This window comes from Anomalospiza imberbis, chromosome 16 (assembly GCF_031753505.1).
Source record: "Anomalospiza imberbis isolate Cuckoo-Finch-1a 21T00152 chromosome 16, ASM3175350v1, whole genome shotgun sequence".
In the NCBI taxonomy this organism is placed as follows: domain Eukaryota; kingdom Metazoa; phylum Chordata; class Aves; order Passeriformes; family Viduidae; genus Anomalospiza; species Anomalospiza imberbis.
The window spans coordinates 2336751-2358172 of NC_089696.1; the positions used below are offsets into that span (position 1 = coordinate 2336751).

The 21422-nt window shown below is 45.0% G+C and overlaps 1 protein-coding gene and 1 long non-coding RNA gene across 2 annotated transcripts in view; one reads left to right on the top strand and one right to left on the bottom strand.

Annotated features, from left to right (window-relative positions):
* The window catches only part of DNAAF8 (dynein axonemal assembly factor 8), a 91568-nt gene extending 70201 nt beyond the window's left edge, over positions 1-21367 (bottom strand). The window contains exons 1-9 of the mRNA XM_068206540.1: positions 20337-21367; positions 17160-17273; positions 16015-16500; positions 13972-14068; positions 13494-13632; positions 12480-12626; positions 12042-12107; positions 10023-10376; positions 8055-8214 (exon numbers count right to left, since the gene is read on the bottom strand). Of these exons, the coding sequence (XP_068062641.1) occupies positions 8055-8214; positions 10023-10376; positions 12042-12107; positions 12480-12626; positions 13494-13632; positions 13972-14068; positions 16015-16500; positions 17160-17273; positions 20337-20483 (1710 nt within the window). The 5' untranslated portion in view covers positions 20484-21367. The remainder of the gene's footprint in view (positions 1-8054; positions 8215-10022; positions 10377-12041; positions 12108-12479; positions 12627-13493; positions 13633-13971; positions 14069-16014; positions 16501-17159; positions 17274-20336) is intronic.
* On the top strand, positions 11816-12621 carry LOC137483467 (uncharacterized). Its single transcript, XR_011004477.1, has 2 exons — positions 11816-12097; positions 12464-12621. It is a non-coding gene; the product is annotated as an uncharacterized lncRNA (long non-coding RNA).
* Positions 21368-21422: the final 55 nt, after the last annotated feature.

Consider the following 21422-nt stretch of genomic DNA (forward strand, 5'->3'; position numbering starts at 1 on the left):
GAGGGGCAGGTTCAGCCTCCTTTCATCTACAAATAGCATCAGTGATCACAGCCCTGAGGTAAGGCCAGGAGTTGGGAATTCTATTTTGATTCCAAGAGAGAGAATCACAGCAGCAAAGGTTTGTTTCTCTGTGTAATTAAATGTGACTGGCACTTGTTCAGAGCCACTGCAAACCCAGGGCAGCTCTTCCTGCTGCCAGCACAGGGCCTGGCACACTGCAGGACCTGAGGAGACAAAAAGCCCAGATATGGTTCTGTGTCCTCCTGCCCTCTCTGGGATAAGGAATAGATTTTGGTTCATGGACATTTTACATTATTGTCTTCAAGTTTAATGTGAACATCCTGCTAATGTGAATGGAGGAGTATTCAGGACCTCTACTGGCAGAAAGCTCATGCATGGAATCCTGGAAACTCTGCTCCTTTTCCTTGTATTAACCTTTCCCTTAAGTAATAGCAACCAATGTTCCCATCTGTCAGACTCAGGCAGGAGTGTATTGAGGAATAAGCCTAAACTCATTTTAATCACTTCCAAGATATGCCGAGGACTAAAGGATTAAATATCTCACATTATCCTGGGGCCTTTCCAAACTGCAGTCAGAGAAACAGCACTGCAAGATCTCCTTGCTTTGTGAAGCCCTGGTTCTTCAATTCCTTCCACAGCTGGAAAAAGCACAAATGTGGGAGCCCCTGGGAACCATCAGAGTGGCTCTCCAGGTTTACATGGAAGGTTCTCCACAGCTTTTTGGTGACCCTGTTGCATTCAGCACAGGTGAATTTCCTAGTTCTGAGCATTTCTACAGCAACTTGGCTGGAAAACCTCTTAAAGCAGCCAAAAGTTATGAAAGCAGCTTTACTGTGTGGCTCTTGGACCTGCTGTGGTGGTGTGAGCAGAACTGGGGAGAGGAGCCATGAGGATGGGAAGTACAACCTGCCCTAAGAGTGCCTGGGCACTTCCATAACATTCCTGACTCTGGGAACACAGAATTCACAGAATGAATTCACAGAATGACCTGGTTGGAAGAGACCTTAAAGATCAGTGAGCCCAACCCACGCCCTAACACCTCAATTAAACCATCAAAACACGTCGAGTCTTTTTTCAAACACATCCACGGAGAGCAAACTCCTCCTGTGTGGAGGGAGGTGTTTATAACACAGACAGGTAAGGCCTGGACCCTCTGCTTGCCTATTATTAAGGCAAATCCTCAGGTCAGATCTGTGCCATCCTGAGCATCCTGGGATTTGTGCCCACAGCCAGGGACAGCAGGAAGCAGCTACTCCACCAAAGTGCTGTGCCAGCAAATCCCTCCATTTGCTTTCCCTGGCACCATGTGGGAAGATGAAGAGGAGGCCAGAAACACAGGCTCTGTGCCAGCTGCCAGCCACCCATGCTAGAACAACATTTCCTTGGGATCTTCCATCTATTCCAAATGCTGTGTGCTGGGCTGGTGGCACAAACAGGAATCTTGGCCTCTTGTCTCTGTGTGCTAAGTTTAACTCCATCTCTAATTGCCTTAGTTTATTTTTAAGCCTTTCTTGAGTCGAGGCAGCAGATTCATTAAGCACAAGAGATTTTAATCTTGTTTCAGGAACTCATTAAATGCCTGGCAGGGAAAAAAAAAAAAAACGGAGGAATTCAGGGGCCATCTGGTGGCTGTTGGGCACGGCACTGCTTGCCATAACCTTGGCATCAGCCCAACAAGGAGAGCACCCGGAGCCAGGCAAACCCAAACTCAGCTCTGGCATCCAAAAAAAAAAATTACTGTAGGTAATATATAGGAAATATTTGGTGATTTTTACAATTAATGGGCTTTTTAAAAGCTATATTAAAATAATAGTAAGGGCTAAATGCTGTTGAAATTACATTTACACAGATGCAGTTGCTTTGGCCCAGTGTCAATGAAAACATTTGATCACAGGTGATTTGTATTACCAGGATCACCTTTGGAGTAATACAGATATAGAAAAATTCAACTACTGTGTAACAAAATCGTTATAATCATAAAAAGATTTTATAGGTTTCCTCAGCTTCTCCAAATATATGTACTGCACCACATTTTGGGGGATAAATTAGCATTTCTGTAAGGAAGTGGCACAAAACCTATTCCTTCATGAGTGGTTGATCAGGCCTTTGTCCATTTTTTAAGTGGAGACATTAATTTGACTTTCTTACAGTCCTTTTCCTTTATCCATTTTCCACCCAGCAATAAAAGTGGTGCATATTTAAATAGTGCTGAGGCCATCATCTCAGTGCAGTCATGTGAGCAGCCCCAGAGGAGCTGGGGAGGTGCCCAAATGCTCTGGCCCAGCAGGTGAAGTGCTGGGTTGGGATCCTGGGATCCACAACGTCCTTGAACAACGCAGAGATGGAAGAAAAGGGCAATTTCCAATGCTGATGTCACCATTGCCTCAAAAAGATCAAAACACCCATGGAACAGCAATGGCAGTCACAGGCACCTATTTAAGGAAGACAGGTAAAGAATCAAAAGCATTTCACTGACAATTTGCAGATCAAGGCACCTCCTACTTAAAAATAACTTCTGAGGCCAGTAACTGAACTAAAAATACTTGTACAAGTTTTGGAAATCAATCCCTACTTTCAGGCAGATCCCGCTGATGCTGGGTAACTGTCCCAGTAGCAGAATGTACAGCACTTCAGCACCACTCTGGATGGTAAATATGGATTTTGTCAGGGATTTTCCCCTGAAGAAATATAGGATCAAAGAGAGAACAAGGCCATCAAAGGGTGAGGAAGGATTTGACCATAATATGTTGGTAATTTTATCTTCCAGTTTGTAAAGGGTGTTTAAACTGAGACAGAATAAACCATTTTCCATTCCTTCTGGGAACACAACAAAAATAAGCTTAAATTGGAAAGGGAATAATTTAAATTAGATTTAATGAAAAGCTTTATAACTGTAAGAATAATTAAACAGCAACATGTACTACCTGGGAGTCAAGGAATCCTCACCATTGAGGATTTCAAGACCAAGTTCTATAAAGAAGTAATTTTGTGGCAATGCAGGTGGAACATCTTGTGGTTGAGAATTCTCCCTGACACCAGTGAGCTGAGTCAATGGTGTGTTAACATAAAGAACCTGCTGATTTTGACAAAAAGGTGATGGAGCCTGTGCTTACAAGATGGAAAGGAAAGTACCCACATCATCTATTTGTTAAGGTAGAATGACTCTGTTGTGCCTGGATGTTTTTGTTTTGTAAGGCAGCTGTAAGGCTAAGCTGCAATAAGATGAGGATCATGGTAATATAATTACTAATACAAGGTTAGTCCAAGTGATTGTGAATGCCAAGAAAAATGAGATTCCTCAGTATGAGTCAACACATTCATTTCCCAAGCACTCTGGCTGTGTAAGGGAGATAAAACTGTGTTTATTAGGGGCTGCTTACAAGGTGGCTCCTAATAGCTCTCCAACAACATTATCCTGTTCTGCCATATCATGATAAAGCAATAAATGCAGAATCAAGCTGAAGCCCTGCTGAAAACACCTACTTTGTCCCAATAATAAAGGAGATGAGTACAAGCCAAATTCTAGATGTTCTGTGTTAAATGAATTCCAGGACTGGATGGGCCATGCAGAGGTTTGGTTCAAGGCCAGGTCTGACACAAGCTCAGGTGTTTCACTTCATATGGGCTGCTGGAAAAGGAGCTCTGTGAAGCTGCTTTTCAGCAGAGACATTTCCCTTGGTCCTGGACAAGCTGCGGAGCAGCTCTGCCTCTGCCTGGCCTCACCCCCATCACCTGCACTGCCCCTGCTCTGAGTTTGTGGCTCCAGCTCAGCCCTGTTCCATCACTCCAGACCCCCTGGGTGATCACTGGGCTGCCCCTGCCTTGGCTTTCTGCCCTTCATCTTGGACCTTCCTCGTTCCCACACATTTGCCAACTGGCCACCCTCACTGGAGCTGCTCTGCTGCTTCTTTGGTCTGTGGCACTGCCCTCCCTGCTGGCAAGGACTGCCCTGCCTGCCTTGCTCTCAGCTGCGGATCCTGCTTTGTCTTCCCCAAAGGCTTCCCACTGCCAGAGGGAAGGCAGGGTTAGATGGGATATTTGGGAGAAATTGTTCCTTCAGAGGGTGGGGAGGCCCTGGCACAGGATCCCTGGAAGTGTCCAAGGCCAGGTTGGGATAGCGGGAGGTGTCCCTGGCCATGGCAGGGGGTGGGACAGGATGGGATTTAAGGTCCCTTCCCACCCAGACCAGTCTGGGATCCTGTGATATCCTTAGAATAACCAGCTTGTGCTGCTCCTGACATAAAACTCAGCTCTGAGTCTGGCAAAAGTTACCACCATTATCTGGTCCCACTTAATGGGAATGTGAGAGAAAACAACACCAGCACCAAGTTACTTATCACAATAAGCAGGATGAATGAAATGACAGATCAAACCCATTTCCTTTTACATCCTCCATTTAACTGCTTTACATCCTGTGAGCATTCCTTCTGTCTCCCTCATCAATAACACTGCTCAAATAATGAAACAAAGCCTGTGCTATTCCTCTAAACTACTAATTCATCCTGACCCTACAGCAAGGATCTCACCACCACTCTGCTGGCTTTCACAGAACTCCAGGCTCTTCCATCAGTTCTGAACCAGATTCGAAGGTTAAAATGCGGTTAGGGGGGGCAATTTCAGAAGAGATCAATTCATGCCAGTCTTAAATTTCACCAAAAGTTTGGGTGGTGCAGAGAAGGAAAAACAAACAAACAAACAAATGAAACCAAAACATAGAATTAAAAAACCCAGGTTCTTCCCTGCATTATTTTTAAAACCAAGAGATGAACCAGAATGCCCAAGTATTCCGACACCTCCAGACACAGACCTGACTGGCAGAATTCTTAGAAAGACCCACTGATTTCCCAGGGAATTGGCACCTGCATGTCTTGAAAATATACTGGATCTCAGGCCCTTTTTCAGCAGCTGAAGTGCCTCTGGAAGTGAATTCTCAGTCTCTCAAGTTACCTCTCCCCAACCCTGACTCTCAGAGTGAAGCTGAGGACAGAATTTGACTGAACTGGGTTAAGAAAAAGGAGACAGCACATTAAATCTGCTTTTACATTTTAGACAAGAACTCTAATGTAACCCTAATGCAGCTTTTTTAATTTCCTTTGCCAGTCTTTCCCAGCACCTCAGCTACAGTAATTGCAGAGTTTCTAAACTTTCCCTCTAATTATTATTCAATTCAATTATTTATGTACATTATAAAAGGTCAGAAGAATTCTGGAAACTGTGACAAGTGTTCCAGATCTCAACATCTATCACTGCCAAAACAAAGGACTTACAAAACAAATTTGCAAGTGTGCTACTCTGTCAAACACTGGGGCTTGTTCTTTGAATCTATGTGTTTATATATAGATATTAGATATTTTCACTGAGACGTAGCTGCCAAATTACAGAGGCTTTTAGTTTTAAATGTCAAAACAGTCAAAATTTTCTGTGTTCATAAAAAAAGAAAGAAAATAAAACCCTGTTCAAATTCAAAGGGAAAAAGTGCTGCTATCAAAGCAGATTTCAAGTAATCTTATAAAGGACTGTTGCATTTGATAGATGATGTTGATACATTTTTTACTCTTAATTTTAATAATGAATATTTCTGAGTAAGAACTAAGAGCAGAGTTGCCCAGACAACATGGTTATTATGGGTTGTGCTGATTTGCTTTTACCATTGGTGCCTTGGGAGGTCGGGCAGGTTCCCTGGAGCAGGCTGGCACTTACTTTGGGATCATGGAATGGGTTGGGTGGGAAGGACCAGAAAGATCATCCCATCACACCCCCTGCCATGGGCAGGGACACCTTCCACTGTCCCAGGCTGCTCCATCCTGGCCTTGGACACTGCCAGGGATCCAGGGGCAGCCACAGCTGCTCTGGGCACCCTGTGCCAGGGCTTGTCCACCCTCACAGGGAAGGATTTCTCCCCAAAATCCCACCTTAACCCTGCCCTCTGTCCTCTCTTGTCTTTAACAAGTCCCTCTCCCTCTTTCTCGGCAATGGAGCAGTTTGCACAGGCAGCAGGAACCTGGGCTGGTGACAAATGTCCCTGTCCCTGCTGCCACAACTGAAGCATCATCCCATCCCTTAGGGGAATTATTTACAGCTCCAGTTCCAGCACAGATCCACCCCGAGCTCTGCTCCAGATAAAGCACATCACCAAGCCCATCCTCATGTTATTGGCACCAGCACAGCACTTATGGGAAATGACCAAACACAGTAATTCTGCATTGCCCGATGCATTGTCAGGAAGGAGAGAGCAAGGCCCACGTGGATTTTTGAGGAGCAAGTGTCTGCATCTTAATAAGGGCTAACTGGAAGTGGGTGGTACCTGCCAACAGCCAGGGAGGAGTAAATCCAAAGGATCCACAGCCTTTACTCTCCAAAGCAGAGCTCTGGGTGCTCTGCTGTCCTTGTCAAAGCAGAGGGAAACTCAGCTGGGAGCTTTTTAGTCCTTTACTCCTCCTCACTAATCCAGTGCTAAATGAAATGAGCATTCAAATCTCCACAACCACAGCAATCAATTTACAAAACAAACTTGAATGGTCCAGCCCCAAATCTAGGGCTGTGAAGTCTGTCAACTTTTGTACTGACAAAAGAGCTTTGTTATTGGCACTAGCCCAGAGAAATCATTATGGTGGATTCATGGTGGTTCTGCAGTTTCTCACCTCCTCTGACCTTCTCACCTTGTGCCTTGTGTTCAGCAGAATCAGTGCATGGATGAAGCAGTACTGCTTGACATAGAATCATGGAATAGGCTGGGAGTGATCCTAAAGCTCATCTCATTCCAACCCCTCTGCTGAGGGCAGGGACAGAGATAAATCTGAGGAGTAACAACAGCCCTGTCCTCCAAGCCATAGTTAGGCTTTGGCTAAAATCAGGATCATTTCATACCCCCTTAATCAGGAGTAAAACCTATAATTAAACCCACAGTCCTCAAAACCAATCCACCAAAGTGATAAAGCTGCTGGGGGCAAACAACAGGACTCAGCAGAAACAGTAAAAATACTTCACTTTTTTAGGAAAAGTTATGAAAGATCATGTGGGAGACTCTGACTGCTGTGAAGTAGGTGACAGTGAGGCCACTGATTCCAGCAAGCCCTGACAGGCCAGAACCGGAGGGCAGCTGCTTGGGGAGCTCTCCCTGCACAGGAAAGTGGGGAATTCTTCTTCCTTAGTGTGAGAGAAGAGCTGTAGGGCTGCTCCTCTCCTCAGCTAATGGTGCTCCATAACAAATAGATTTGAAGCAATGCAATAAAAATGACATTTTGCTCCCAGCTGCCCTTGGCAGGGAGCCCCTGTGTCTTGGGCTGGGGGTGTGTATTCTGTTCCCATCTGTCAGAGCTGGGGCAGTTCTCTGCTGTTCATTGTGTATTTTCTTTATCTCTTCCACAACCAACCCTCCCTCCAGGAGATCTCTTCTGTCCACGGCCAGTGAGTGTCCCTGCATGGCTGAGAAAATTCCATCACCCCATGGGGAGAGGCTCTGCCCAGGGGAGGAGCCAAGCATTCCTACCTGGATACAATCTGACCTTGGGAACCCCACAGCAGCCTTTGCCCACTGCATTCCCAGAGGAGCAGCTTTCTTCCCCACTGCATTCCCAGAGGAGCAGCTTTCTTCTCCTCTGCATTCCCAGAGAAGACCAGGCCCATCCACACCAGCCCTGGAGCTTCAGAGGAAAACTCCACCCTTGTGCAGGATCCCTGCTCCAGCAGAAGCACAGCTGGCACTGCAGGAGGGCTGAGCCACCATGGGATGGGACTGCTGCCACCCCCCTGACCCACAGGCTGCCAGCTCCTATTCTGACTCTAGCAGTGTTTGGGTTTTTTTTTGTGTTTGTACAATTGCACTTGTATTGCATTTTAGTTTTCCTAATAAAGAACTGTTATTCCTATTCCCATATCTTTGCCTGAGAGCCCCTTAATTTGAAAATGATAACAATTCAAAGGGAGGGGGTTTACATTTTCCACTTCAGGGGAGGCTCCTGCCTTCCTCAGCAGACACCTGTCTGTTCAAACCAGGACACCCTGCCAGGCCCAGCCCACCCTGAGCCACTGACCCTGTGGAACAGGAGCGGGGTGTTCTCTGCCATGGGCTGCTTCCCACACACCGAGCGCTGAGGCTGCCACTGCTCCAGCTGCTCCTGCAATCTGCATCTCCTCTGCCTCTCCTTCATCTCCTCTTCCTTTTGGGATAGCTCTCTTTCACTTCCTTCTCTCCTGGAAAATACACAGATTAAGCTTTTCACTTGGGGAAAAAAGCCACTTGTTCATCTTGTTGCACTTTTTTTTTTTTTCTCGTATTTACACCACACACTTGAGGGAGAATCATGACATGAAAGGCTAAAATAGATTTAGAAAGCAATTCTGGTGTTTGTGGGGGGACACAAGAACTTGTCGGTGGATGAAATCATCTCTCTAAGAAGAAAAGCACCTCAAATAAAAGGAGCAGAGATCAAACTTCTGATAAGTGGTGATGATCCATCTGGAGATGCAAACTCCTTTAAGCAGAGATGTGTTTGTGATGTGTCACTCCCAATCTCCACACCAAGATTCCCAGTCTACACCCGTTTCTTTTCCTATCTGCTCTAGGATACAACAGAGATAAGTTCCCCTGACCCCAAGACCTCCCATCTTTCTACACCTGGATGCCCACAGAAAGATCTCATTTGCCATTTCTGTGGCAAAGTTCAATTTCTTCTGAGTTCTTGCAGCCCCAGGTGCCCCAGCAATAATTAGAATAGCAAGAGAGAAAACTGAAATCAGTGAAAATCACTGAGTTATCACTCAGAGACAGTAAATAACCCACATTCTTGCCTGGCCATGGGCTGCCAATTCAGGCTAACAGGTAATCAAAATGGAGTTTAATATTCCTGATGGAAGCAATGAGCCTAATGTCAGGAATTCCAGAGGGAAAAAAACCCTGCAACCAACCACCTGCCATTTAAAGCAGGTACACAGAAGCTGAGGTGTCTAAGTGGCAGGGCAGCAAGTGTTTAATTCTGACACAGTAATAGTCTCCAGAGCAGGCAGATCTTGACTCTTTCCAGGGCTCATATGTCAAAGTCAGAATGTTAAATTTCACTCTGAAAATAGCAGGATATAACCTTTGAAAATGCAGCATAATGGAGCTCTCCCAAACAGCTGGGCAGGTGCACAAGGCAATCACCTGATTTCACTTTGAAATTAGACCTTTTGCAGAATACACCACATTTAACTAAGCCCAGGGAAGCAGATACCCAAATAACTCTGTGATTTCCTCAATTGATATCACTCTTATTTATATTTTTTAAAGCTTTCCAAGATGTTCCTGTGTACTTTGTAACTCCAAGATCTTGCACTTTTCTTGCTGGCAAAGAGTCAGAATTCTTTTGTTTGGGAGAAAAACATTACAAGGGGAGACTGATACATCTTCCAGTTTGTAAAAGGTGTTTAAACTGAGACACAGAATAAACCATTTTCCATTCCTTCTGGGAACACAACAAAAATAAGCTTAAATTGGAGAGGGAATAATTTAAATTAGACTTAATGAAAAGCTTTACAACTCTAAGGATAATTAAACAGCAACATGTACTACCTGGGAGTCAAGGAATCCTCACCACTGAGGATTTCAAGACCAAATTCTATAAAGATCTGCCAGGAGATATTAGATTTTACCTAACTCTTTATTGGCACAGGGAGACTGACCCTTCCAGACCTATTTTCTAGGAAGCTGTGCTTAGGAAATCTCAGTGCTGTTGTTCCTAAAGGAGATCAATACTGTGTTATCCTCCTCTTCTGTAGAATAAAAGCTAAACAAAAAGGCTCCACTTCCAATGTCAGAAGTGCCATAGCTCATCTAATGCCAGGCCCCACTGAGTCTGCCTCTAAATCTTCCGGCAGTAGCTGCCAGGACTGTTGTTCTTGCCAGGTAACAAATCCAGACACCCTCTTGCTCCAACTCACAGCCCAGGTAAGCAATTTTCTTTAATCCTGGACAATCAGAGAAGCCACATCCAAACCCTCTGATTACTTTTCCTGTGGGATACCTTGGCAATTCTGCTGTAATTAGAGGACACTCTGGAGCATTTCCTGCATTTTGAATCTTCTCAGCTTCCATTTTGTTCTCTTTCTCTGTGTCAGCTCCATTGCCCCCACAGCTTGAAAAGGGGGGACTTTCCTTGCCTGGTTCCAATCTCATCAGTTTCCTGGGAACCACCTCATTTGTCTCTTGCCTCACTTTACAAGATTGGTTTTGACTTTTATTAGTGGAACCTCTGTCTTCCAGCCTTTCTGGATGCAGTTTCTCAGCTGGAACAGACGTTTTATGAAGAAGCTCCAAGGCCTCCTTACGGGCTGCTTGGAGTTGTTGCAGTAACAGGCTCTTCCCTGAGCAATTCCTCCTGCAAAGGAAATAAAAACCTGATTTCATCAAGATAAAGCATTATAGGAATAAACTCAATCTCTGAGGAACTTCTCATACGATAAGAGCTCAAAACAAGGACTGGGCATCTACAGAAACAATAACTGTGGGTGACAGCAGTACCAGTACTCAGGTGACACAAGCAGAGCCAGAACACAAAATTGATCTTCCTGGCAATTTAATGGACTCTTCTGCAGTCAGGCACAACACAAACACTTACCAGAACAGCCCTGAGCAAATGTATGGTTGGCATGTAAATCAGAGCCTATAGATTTTTGTCCCCTTTGGCTACAGGGGTCGGGGTTCAAATACACACAGATGAAAAGTTTTTCTAATAATTATTACAATTTTTGAATGTTTGGCTTAATTTCCTCAATGAGACTGCTAGACTGTCAACAAGCACATTGCTGTGGTAGTGGAATGTCCTGTCATGACATAATCTACATGCACAGAATAATAATTCCTGTTTAATAATTTGTTCCAGATAAAAATGAAACTGGATAGACCCCTCGTGAACAAGATCAGAATCCTGCCCTGCTGAGACCAAGAGGATTTCTTATTTACAACCAGAACTGAGCAGCATTTGCCAGGCATTATATTTGTGCATGTTCTTTAGCAACATTAAGGTGAATCAAAATCCAAACTCTGCTCTCAATCACTGCAGATTTACACTGATGGAACTGCTGAACTTGTGTCAGTGCCACAGACAGTTCCCCAGGCATCCCCTTGTCCCTGCTTTTTACTGGTTTTGGGTTTGATGTTCTAAATTACATTGTTTGGGCTTCTTGTTTGGCTCATTGTTGTGCTCATTGCTTGGTTCCTTGTCAAATCATCTCTTCTTCTAAACTATTAAAAGAAGTGTAAGTGGCTGGCACAAGAAAACACATTTCTGCTTGTCCCCTGCCCTGATGTGCTTTGAACTTCCAGGCTGCAGAATTCCAAATGGAACCCAGAGCATGAGTGCAGGAGGATGGTTAAATCTGACACCTCTGCTTCACTTTAAACAAATGTGTAATAACCTATGGATATGAATCCAGGACTTTAGCAAGAAAAGGCTGACATCTGTGCATGTTGAGGAGTTTACACTCTAGGATTCCACTCATCGCTCTTTCTCTCCTTTCCCCTCCAATTAAAGGGAATTGGGAGGGTCCCTGCCCATACAATGTAGTCAATATTCTCTTTAAATCTCTATCCATTCTAGCCTATTTTATTATTTCTAAAAATAAGGGTTTGTCTGAGTCAACTCCCTACAACATTTCCAAAGTCTGGTTCTGAGTCTTGTCAAACACAGTTCTGGTGCCACTCACACAGGGCTGGAAAAAAAATCACATTTTCCAGCCCCCAGAGCACCTCTGGCTCTGTTTTGAGCTGTCCCAAGCAGCTGGACAGGTGCAAATATTGCCTCAGGGATCAACAACTTTCTAGCTTTAGTAGCTTTACCATGCAACAGGAAAAGAGTGACCTCCTGGGGCCACATTGGAGCACTTTCATTACTGGGCTTTCATTTTTGTTTGCTGTGAAGACCAGGAATAGCAATATTTAAGTACACAAACTTTCACTCTGACCATTGTTAGGGCAATTATTTTAGTTTCAGAAAAAATGAACATCATATCACTTGGAACACAGTCCTGGTAAGGAATCTTACATTCTCCTTTTTGCTTCATCCTTAATGGTCACAGTCTCTTCTTCTTCTTCAGAGATGTCACTTGCACTGTGAAGCAATCAAACCACATTAATTAATTTCCTGTTCTAGCTCAGTGTTGGCTCTTAGTCATTTCTACAATGAAAATTTAGAAAGTGAGGAGAACAGGGTGAGATACTTCCAGGGAAGATCTCCAGGTGTTAGGGAGAGTTCTTCACACTATTACTCTAGCAAAAAGAAAATTCAAATATTCAAGCAACTAGAACAAAAAGTTTACCTGTTTATTACCTAGTAGCTGTTTATTAACTACAAGGTTTCTCCTTATGACAGAGGTGTGAAACAACATTTTTAAAGTTACATTTCACAAGCATGAGATTCAGAAAGGTTTACGTTTCTCACTTTTATTACTTATTTCTCACTCCCAGTAAAGCTAGGATTTACCTTTGCTCCTCTTCAGGGACTGTCACTGACTTTTGTGGCTCAGCATCTCTCAAATCTATGTACACAGTTGCAGGCTTTGGCAGGCCCTGGAAACTCATCCTGCCCATCCTCAGAGAACTTGGTGGGGATGACAGCAAGGCAACATCCCTACACAGAGAAAACACATCTCAGCATATCCTCTGCCTTATCCACCCAAGGAATCCTGCAGGGAGTGGCTTAGGATCAAAACTGGACTGAGAAAGGAACTTTGTGCTTGGCTACCACACAGATTCCAACTCTGCTTCTGCCTGTTATCAGAATTCAAGGATTCAGCTTCCCCCAGGAACACAGATCACAGGCAGGATGAAGAGGGATATTTAGGTCTCAAAATGTGACACCACCAAATTGTTCTGGAGAACAAAGGCAGGCACCAGAGAGATCACAACTTTTAACATCTCAGTGTAAGAACGAGTTTCCCTTTCCTCTCTGCCTCTTCTGGCAATTCCATTTTATCTTCCCAGGCATACAAAGTGCAAATCATCCTAGTGGCTCTCCCTGCTCTGGCAATGAGAGTAGTTCCCACCTTCCCCTCCACTCTTTCACTCATTATTTCTTCTGCTGACACCACTGATGTTGTTCCCTCTGAACAGCCTGAAAATGCTCTTCCTTCACACAGAAACCTCCAAGAAGCACTGGCATCTCTACTGATACCCACAGAAAATCATCCTGTGTATTTTTGCTCAATTGAGGTACCAGTAAGAGAAATTGGTACCCTAGATGACAAAAAAGGCTGGGCAGGATAATTGGCTTAGCCCCATTTTCCTGCCTTTCCCATTTATCCCAAGTGCCTGGTAAGGTTTAGACGAAGGTTGATGGAGAATGACAAGGTGTTTATTATCAAATGGAAATGAATATTCCAACTCCAGTATCAGCTTTCTGCAAGGCTACAGAGCAAAACCCCTATGGACCAGAGGTTGCCCAGTATCCGTTCTGGCAGCCAGGATTATCTGGGATATGTGACAGAAGAGGACTCACTTATTGTCCTGCTGTCCCTGGAAGGAGCAGAGCTTGGCTGATGGCCTCCCACAGGGAGGGGACACTGCCCTGGACTGCCTGGCACACAGCTCTCCCAGCCTTTCCATGAGCTCATCTTCACACTTCCTCCTGAAGGTCTCTGTGGAAGAGCAACAAAATAATCATCAGTTGTGATTGTCTGCCATGGAATCACCCAATATTCCCCATGTTCACACTGTTCCTGTTCCTACAGCCTGTCAGCAGGGGAAGGATAAAGATAATATTGTAACTGGCTTGTCTGGCCCATGGCAGGCTGTGAAGCACTGGCTTCAGGCTAAGAAACCTAGATGAAATCTTGAGGGAAGCTAATTAAACATGTTTTAGAAGCATTTAAAAACCCACTACAATTTCTGCATTCAAAATTATGCTGCAGGGAATAACTTAAATACAGGAACCTGAGTTTTATTTATTTTTGTGCACTTTCAACTAGTGACATTACCATAATCTGCTGGGAAGAAAGCAATTTCTGCATGAGTTTTATCTCCCTGCTGCTCCAGCTCCTCAAGATTCTTGTCTACATCCCATTTCTCAATATTCTGAAAGAAGACAAGAGAAATGTGATGGAAAGTTGACTCCCAAAAGACCACCCCTCATTTCAGTGCCAGCTTGCTTTCAGCAGTTCCAGAGGAAGTGCTGTAAGGAAAGGAATGAATTTATTACATCCCTCCAGACACTGCATCACTCCAGCTGCTTCAGCTACTTCTGCTGAGCCTCTTTCTCTGAGAATCATGAACCCTTTTGATAAGACTTCCAAAAAGCACTGGAGACAGTGGCACAGATTAAAACGTGGCCTGATACAAGGCCAAGCATGTGCATTCTGATCCTGAATAATGTGAGAACTTCTCACTGCCACCCACAGGAGAAGGACTTGTGGCTCTTCAGTTCTTTGAGATGAGCCCTTTCCTTCCCCTCCAACTTCTGAGCAGGGTAAATTCCCATTGCTCTGGGTACAGTCAGTATCAGATGATATCTCACAGCTGCTCACCCCACCCTGAAGAGAGGATCATCCATTTCCTTGCTCTGAATCCCTGGCTGAGGACACACTCACCTGACCCAGGTGCAAGAGGCTGCCATCGAAGTCCACAAGCATTTAAACCACTCATTGCTTTCCCCTCTGAATATTATTTGAAATGGAAGTTTAATGAAAAGAATCCACACCCATGTGAAATATCATCACCAGAAATTAGAAGTGCTTACTAGTTTTATTGAAAGGAAGGGGGCTGTGAGTCGTGACAATGACACCACTGCCACAAACATGCATTTAACACAACCAGTCATGCCCTTTAAAAAAGCAGCAGCAGCCTCCAAACCCAGCACTTTCACCTTGTAAAACCTCCAGCATCTGCCCCTCTTGTTGAAGAGAAGATTCTCCCTCCTTCCTGAGCAATAAATCTTCACACATATCTGAACCTTGATTAGAACTATTCTCACACTGCAGCACTGGTTTAAGTTCCAGAAGGTCCAGAAGAAATAGAAGTGAAGGTTTGCACAATTCCATTTCTAATACAGAAAGGAACTTAAGGGAAAAAAAAAAAACATTACAAATGAACTGATAGGAATCAAGAAGAAACTTTATATTAGGTTTAGCAACTTGACACAAACTGAGGTGTCTAGCTGAGCTGGGGAGCAACAGCCCCCTTCCAAATGAAAGTGAGAACACACTGAGCCTCTCAGAACTCACCCCAAAGCACCAGACTTCAGCTCATTGAACTGACTGACATCAAACAGGTTCTGAAAGGCAAGTAGTGCCTGCTGAATTAACAGAGACTGAATTCTATGAGGTGAGCTGGGAATTACATCCAGACCCACTTGAAAAAGATGTCCTTCAATGATGCAGCACAATTTAACTCACAGGCCAGCAGCTGCATGATTTGCCTGGACTGAACAGCTCTAACATCAAAAAGTTCATTTCTGTGAATACATGAAATGGGAAGGGAAACATCTGTACTCTGACCTGTGGAAGGCTTTGAACAGAAAGATCAGTTCCTGTTCTGGGCTGATTAAGTTCTAATGAACTTAAAAATCAATACAGGCAGATCTGTAACTCAGTACCGAACAGAACCACCCCTGACTCTGGGCCACATTCCAGTTAACAGAGCTGCTCATCCCACCTGACTTCAGTGGTTGAGATGTAGGACTTCAGGAACAACCCTAAACATCTCCTCACCTCCAGCACCTCACTGAAAGGCCAGAAAGCTCCCTGTTTTAATGCAATTCTGCCTGGGACCTGAAAAACTCCTTGCTTTTCCAGGGACGGATGCTGTGGTTGGCTTCCCTAACAGTTCATGGACCTTGCTGCAGATCCATGGTTTGGACTTGCACTGACAGCTCTGGGACAGCCTTTGGTACTTGTGTATCACAGCCCTGTGGAGTGTCAGAACTGGGACTTCAGTTCCTCGCTGCACTGGGGTTATGCAGGCACTGCACTGTGCCCCCAGCCCACATGCAGCACCCCCCAAAGCTTTATTTTAGGGCCACTTGCCTGCAATGACAATCGGGTCACTTCTCCAAGATGCTCAGCTGAGGAGGTTTCTTCCTTTGCAAATCTTCTTAGACTGTTGTTGATGCCATGGGAGGGAGGCTTGACATCCTGCTTTGGGGATGGCTGCACAAGGATCTTGGAGAGTATCTTTGTCTCTATCAGCTTTTTTCTCTCCTCTTTACTGTACAGCTCTTCCACAGACACTGCTGAGTTAATCCAGGAGTTCACTCTTTCCTTGGCCTGTGTCCTGCCCACTTCTTTCTCCTCAAGGTGATCTGTGGAATCTGAGGGAGACTCTTCAAGAACAGCTCTCTTTTGGCTTGGCATTTCTTCAGTCTGGCTGGCAGGTTCAGGAGCCTCATCTTTAATCATTTGTACATCTTCTTTTGCAATGATTTGGGCACCATCTGTTTTTTCCTGAAAGTCAAAACTTTCCAGGTCTCTGTTCCAGATCTCCCATGGAAGTCTTTCTGTCTCCTGGATTTGCTACAGGTAGAGAAAGCACAAACATAGAGAAAGTCAATCTCCCTGAGCTTTGGAAGTGGATAAAAAACCAAAACAGAGTGATTGGAAGGCAACAGCTCTAACTCAGACACCATATGGAAACAACCCACACTACATCCCTCATGGAAAACAGTGAGTCTGTTTACTTTCCAGAAACTTTAATTTCAGGAACTGTTAAACATCCTTTAAATTACTTTTTCTTACATGTGCTCATTATTCCAACACAAACCATTCTGTGATTTCATGGATTTATCTTTGCTGAAGGAACAATGTGATTATTTTATCCCAGAAAAGCTGTTCAAAGAGTAAACTTCATACTTTTCCTCTTTCCTGCACTGTCCTAATTCATTTTCTGGACACATAAAATGATTGCACAGGAATTAGTGCACAGGAAAGAAAAACAGTAAAGGGACAATAAAAACTGCCAAGAGATGGGACAAAAAAGTCCAAAATCTCAAGAACAGAGAAAACTTTAAAGGGCCACTGCAAAAAGAGGAAAAAAAAGTTATATTTTCTAGTGAGAGAAAATACTGAGGACTAAGCTTTTCCTGTTCAGACAAATAGGTCAGACATCAGCAGCTGCCCACACTGGGGACAGCCAGAAGAGAGGGCGACAGGACAGCCCATACAACAGTCCCAACCTGCTCCTGGGAGTCTTCCAGGGAAAACATCTTCAGCTCTTCTGACAGGTCTGGAATTAAGTTGGGCAGGTCCCGCTGGAAGATGAAAAGCTCCTCATCACTCTCACAATCAGACTGCAAACAGAATAAAACAGAGAAATTAAACAGGAGACTGCAATACTCACTGATATTGGAATATCTGGTTTGAAGTGACAGCTCCCATGTTGGCACCTCTTGAAGTGCAGAGACAGGAAGTTTCCTTGCAGTCACACCTTAACTAGACAGTCTGGTAGCCCAAGAGTCACCAACCCCACATTTCAGCAAGCTACAAATGTAAAAAACATGTAAAATATCAAATTCCCATGGAGGTTGATGACAAATCCTGCTGAGAAAAGCAATGGAAAGTGTGGGAAGTTCTCTAACTCCCAAGTGATTCTCTGCACTACCTCATTCACCATCAGAGAGGCAAGAGCAGAGCTGCTCAATATTTACAAGGGCCTGGAGTGCCAGGACAAGGGGGAATGGCTTCCCACTGCCAGAGGGCAGGGATGGATGGGATATTGGGAAGGAATTGTTCCCTGGCAGGGTGAGGAGGCCCTGGCACAGGGTGCCCAGAGCAGCTGTGGCTGCCCCTGGACCCCTGGAAGTGCCCAAGGCCAGGCTGGACAGGACTTGGAGCAACCTGGGACAGTGGAAGGTGTCCCTGCCCATGGCAGGGGTGGAACTCGATGAGCTTTAAGATCCCTCCAGCCCAAATCATTCTGGGATTCTCAGGGACTGGAAAGGCAAGGCCTCACCAGGCAAAGCCCAGTCCCACAGAACCCAAGAGGAACAAGCAGGACAGAGCAGGGGGAGCAACCAGGTTGAGGCACAGCTCCAGATCCTTGGGCAATATTGGAGTGATGAAGCTCCAATATTCAGAGATCAAGACTGAAAGTCAATTCACAGGTGAAAGTCTGGCTCAGGCAGGACCATAACTAGAAACCAAAACTCCCCTAACATCGCTCAGAGAGGGAGTGAAGGGCCAGAGCTGAGCTTAAATGGAGCTGCTGGAGCCCCAGGTGAGGCCAGGCAGAGCCATGAAGGCTTTTCACTGCCCTCAGGAGCTTGATTCCTGTTCAGAATGCAAACAGCATCTGTGTTTGGTTGGGCAGCATTTAGATAGCTCTGAAAATCTCTTTTTTAAACATCAGATATGCATTGGAGATGAATCCTTATGCATGGACACCAAAAGGAGGTTAAGCAGCTCCTCAGCAGTCAGGACACAGCTTTCCTGCTTGTCCCTTTGTTTTGCAAGTGTGCATTTTTGGGAATTCACATTGCAGAGAATCCACTCTGATGTCATTAACACAAAACCAACTGCATCAGAACATCTTTCCTCTTAATAAATTGCATATCAGGGTAATGAAAGGGCTTCAGGGCATAAAACACATTTGTGAGTGCCATTTTTGGAGATGGAGCAGAGCACGTTCAGGTGACAGCTCTCGATCTTTCCCACGTGGAAATTCCTCAGACAAAGGTGCAGCCCAGGAACTGCAGCCTCAGCAGGACAGGGATTACACAGTCAGATCTTCTGAATGCAAATGTAGTGCCAGACAGATTGCCTCAGTTCCTTCTGCAGGAAATCTTTTCCATGTGGGAGAGAAACAGAGAATTTGGAGATTGTAAAGAGTGAAAAAAATGTTCAGCATGATTTGGGGTTATTCAATGGTGTTTGCCACCAAAATCTGGAGCTGCTTCTCTGGCTTAGCCTGGTTGTAATTTACTCAACAAGTAAACCTACAAATAATTTCAGTGTTGGGCCTTCATCTGTATTACAGAGACACACGTTAACAGGCAAGGGTAGTTCTAAATAATTAAAACAGTGTAGGTAGAGGGAACTGAGAACAGTGAGGGAATGTGGCTTGTCCAGCATGACAGTGAGAGATCCAACTGCAGAATCCAAGTCATGGAATCCCCATCAACACTTTATCCAGCAGATCTGGATCACTGGTAAATAATAAATAACAAATAAATAATAATAAATAATAAATACCCACTGGAGGCATTTCTGGCTCTTTCACATCTCACAATCTCCCCCTGTACCATTAATGGCTACACTAAGTTGGGCTAAAATATATTCTTTGTGTGTTCAAAATGTTTTTCAAGTTTATATAACACAGTGTTCTGATTTGGACAAAATGCCACTAATAATCAAAACCTGAGACACATTATCCCCTCAGAAAAGTCGATGCCAGAGCATTTTGGACTAGAGAGGAGCACCAGAGCAATGCTGTCCTGTGAACAGAGATTTCAGCAGCCAAGAACAGCCTGGCCCAGACCCAGCAAGTGAAAAACCTGTACCAGTGAAGAAGGTTGCACAACACCTCTCAGTCTCACACTTCATATGGAAAGGTTTCTGCAATTATGCCTCTTTGGCAGGTAAAAAGCACAAAAAAGCAACAAGTCTTGTGGAGAACCAGCCTCAAGTATATAAGAATCCATGATATCATGGAATCCCAGAATGGTTTGGGTTGGGAAGGGACCTTAAAGCCCATCCAGATCCACCTCTGCCATGTCCAGGGACACCTTCCACTGTCCCAGGCTGCTCCAAGCCCTGGCCTTGGGCACTGCCAGGGATCCAGGGGCAGCCACAGCTGCTCTGGGCACCCTGTGCCAGGGCCTGCCCACCCTCCCAGGGAACAATTCCTTCCCAATATCCCATCCATCCCTGCCCTCTGGCAGTGGGAAGCCATTCCCTGTGTCCTGTCCCTCCATCCCTTGTCCCTCTCCAGCTCTCCTGGAGCCCCTTCAGGCACTGGAAGGCCACATTGAGATCATCCCAAAGCTTCTCTTTTCCAGGCTGAACAATCCCAGTCATATCAGCCTGGCTCCCAGCAGAGCTGCTCCATCCCTCTGCTCATCCTGGAGCCTCCTCTGGACTTGCTCCAGCAGCTCCAAGTCTGTGCTGGGCCCCAGGGCTGGAGGCAGCTCTGCAGGTGGGGCAGAATTCAAAGAATACAGGGAGAGGAGGTGGCAATTACACTCTGGTAATTAAGGATAATCCAGAAGGCTGTGGATTAACACACAGTGTTCTATAATCAGGACAGGCAGCCCACCCAGGATACCACATCAGCCACCCCAAAATGCCTGATATGGTCACCTGCTCTTGCTTTTGAGAGTTTTTTTCCATGATCCAGAGGGATTTTCAGTGCTTACTGTGGAGGAGTCAGAGTCCAGGGATGGGAGCTGGTCTTTCACTGCAGCAAGGATGGCTCCCCACTGGAACGTCCTGTTCCCCTGCACAGGAGCTGCAGGAGGCTCAGCTGCATGTTTTGCATCTTCACTTTGTGCTTCTGAGGCCATTGGAACAGCTTCCCTTTAAGCAAAGGAAAGATGAGCTTAAGGACACCTCTCCAAACATGAGATAACATCAGTTCAAAACAAGGACAAAGTGTGTGTGGCCAGAGCTGAGGAATTTCCCGCACTCCCAGCAGGAAATGTTAAAATCTGCATTTCTGGAGCTATTCCTTTCCACCTGAGTTCAGAAAGGTCTGAGAGCTTTCTGCCCTACTCAGCACACACACCACAGAGGCAGTTTAGCCCCTCATTTATAAGGAATTGTTTGGGATTCATAGCCAGAGTGCTGTAACTGTGTCCTCTCCAAGCATGTTCCCATGTTCTGCCTGCAGGGATGGGACAGGAACACAACAAAGGCAGGCTGACACCTCTGCTCTCAGCTGGATTGACTCCTCCTTCCCAATTTCCTCTACATTCCCCTCCTCCCTACTCAAAGGATAGACAAAATGATCACAAAGTCATGGAATCTCATAATGGTTTGGGTTGGAATGGAGCTTAAAGTCTCTCTCGTTCTACCCACCTGCCGTGGGCAGAGAACCTTCCACGTGATTCCTGTTTACTTTTGTTTTCACTGGATTTTTATTTTTAAAAATAGTTAAGAATAGGCACATTCATGGATTTTGACCACTCAGAGTGTTTCTAAAGTGGATTCTTTCCTCCTGTTCCTTGATGTCCATGAGAAGTTGAGACAGCACAGTAGAAACTGCAGCTGAGCTAAGAGGTCAGATCATTCACCCTCACAGAAAATCTTTACATTTTATGCTACAATCACATGGTTTTCTGGGCAGTCAAACATGAGAGGAAATGATTTCTGGTTTAGAGGTTTCACAGAATACCCAGGGCTGGAAGAGACCCACGAGGACCATGGGAGGTTGGTGACTGTGTGTGGTTCAGGACTGAATAACTGACACTCTTATCTCATTGGCCAGGAGCACTCCTCAAAAA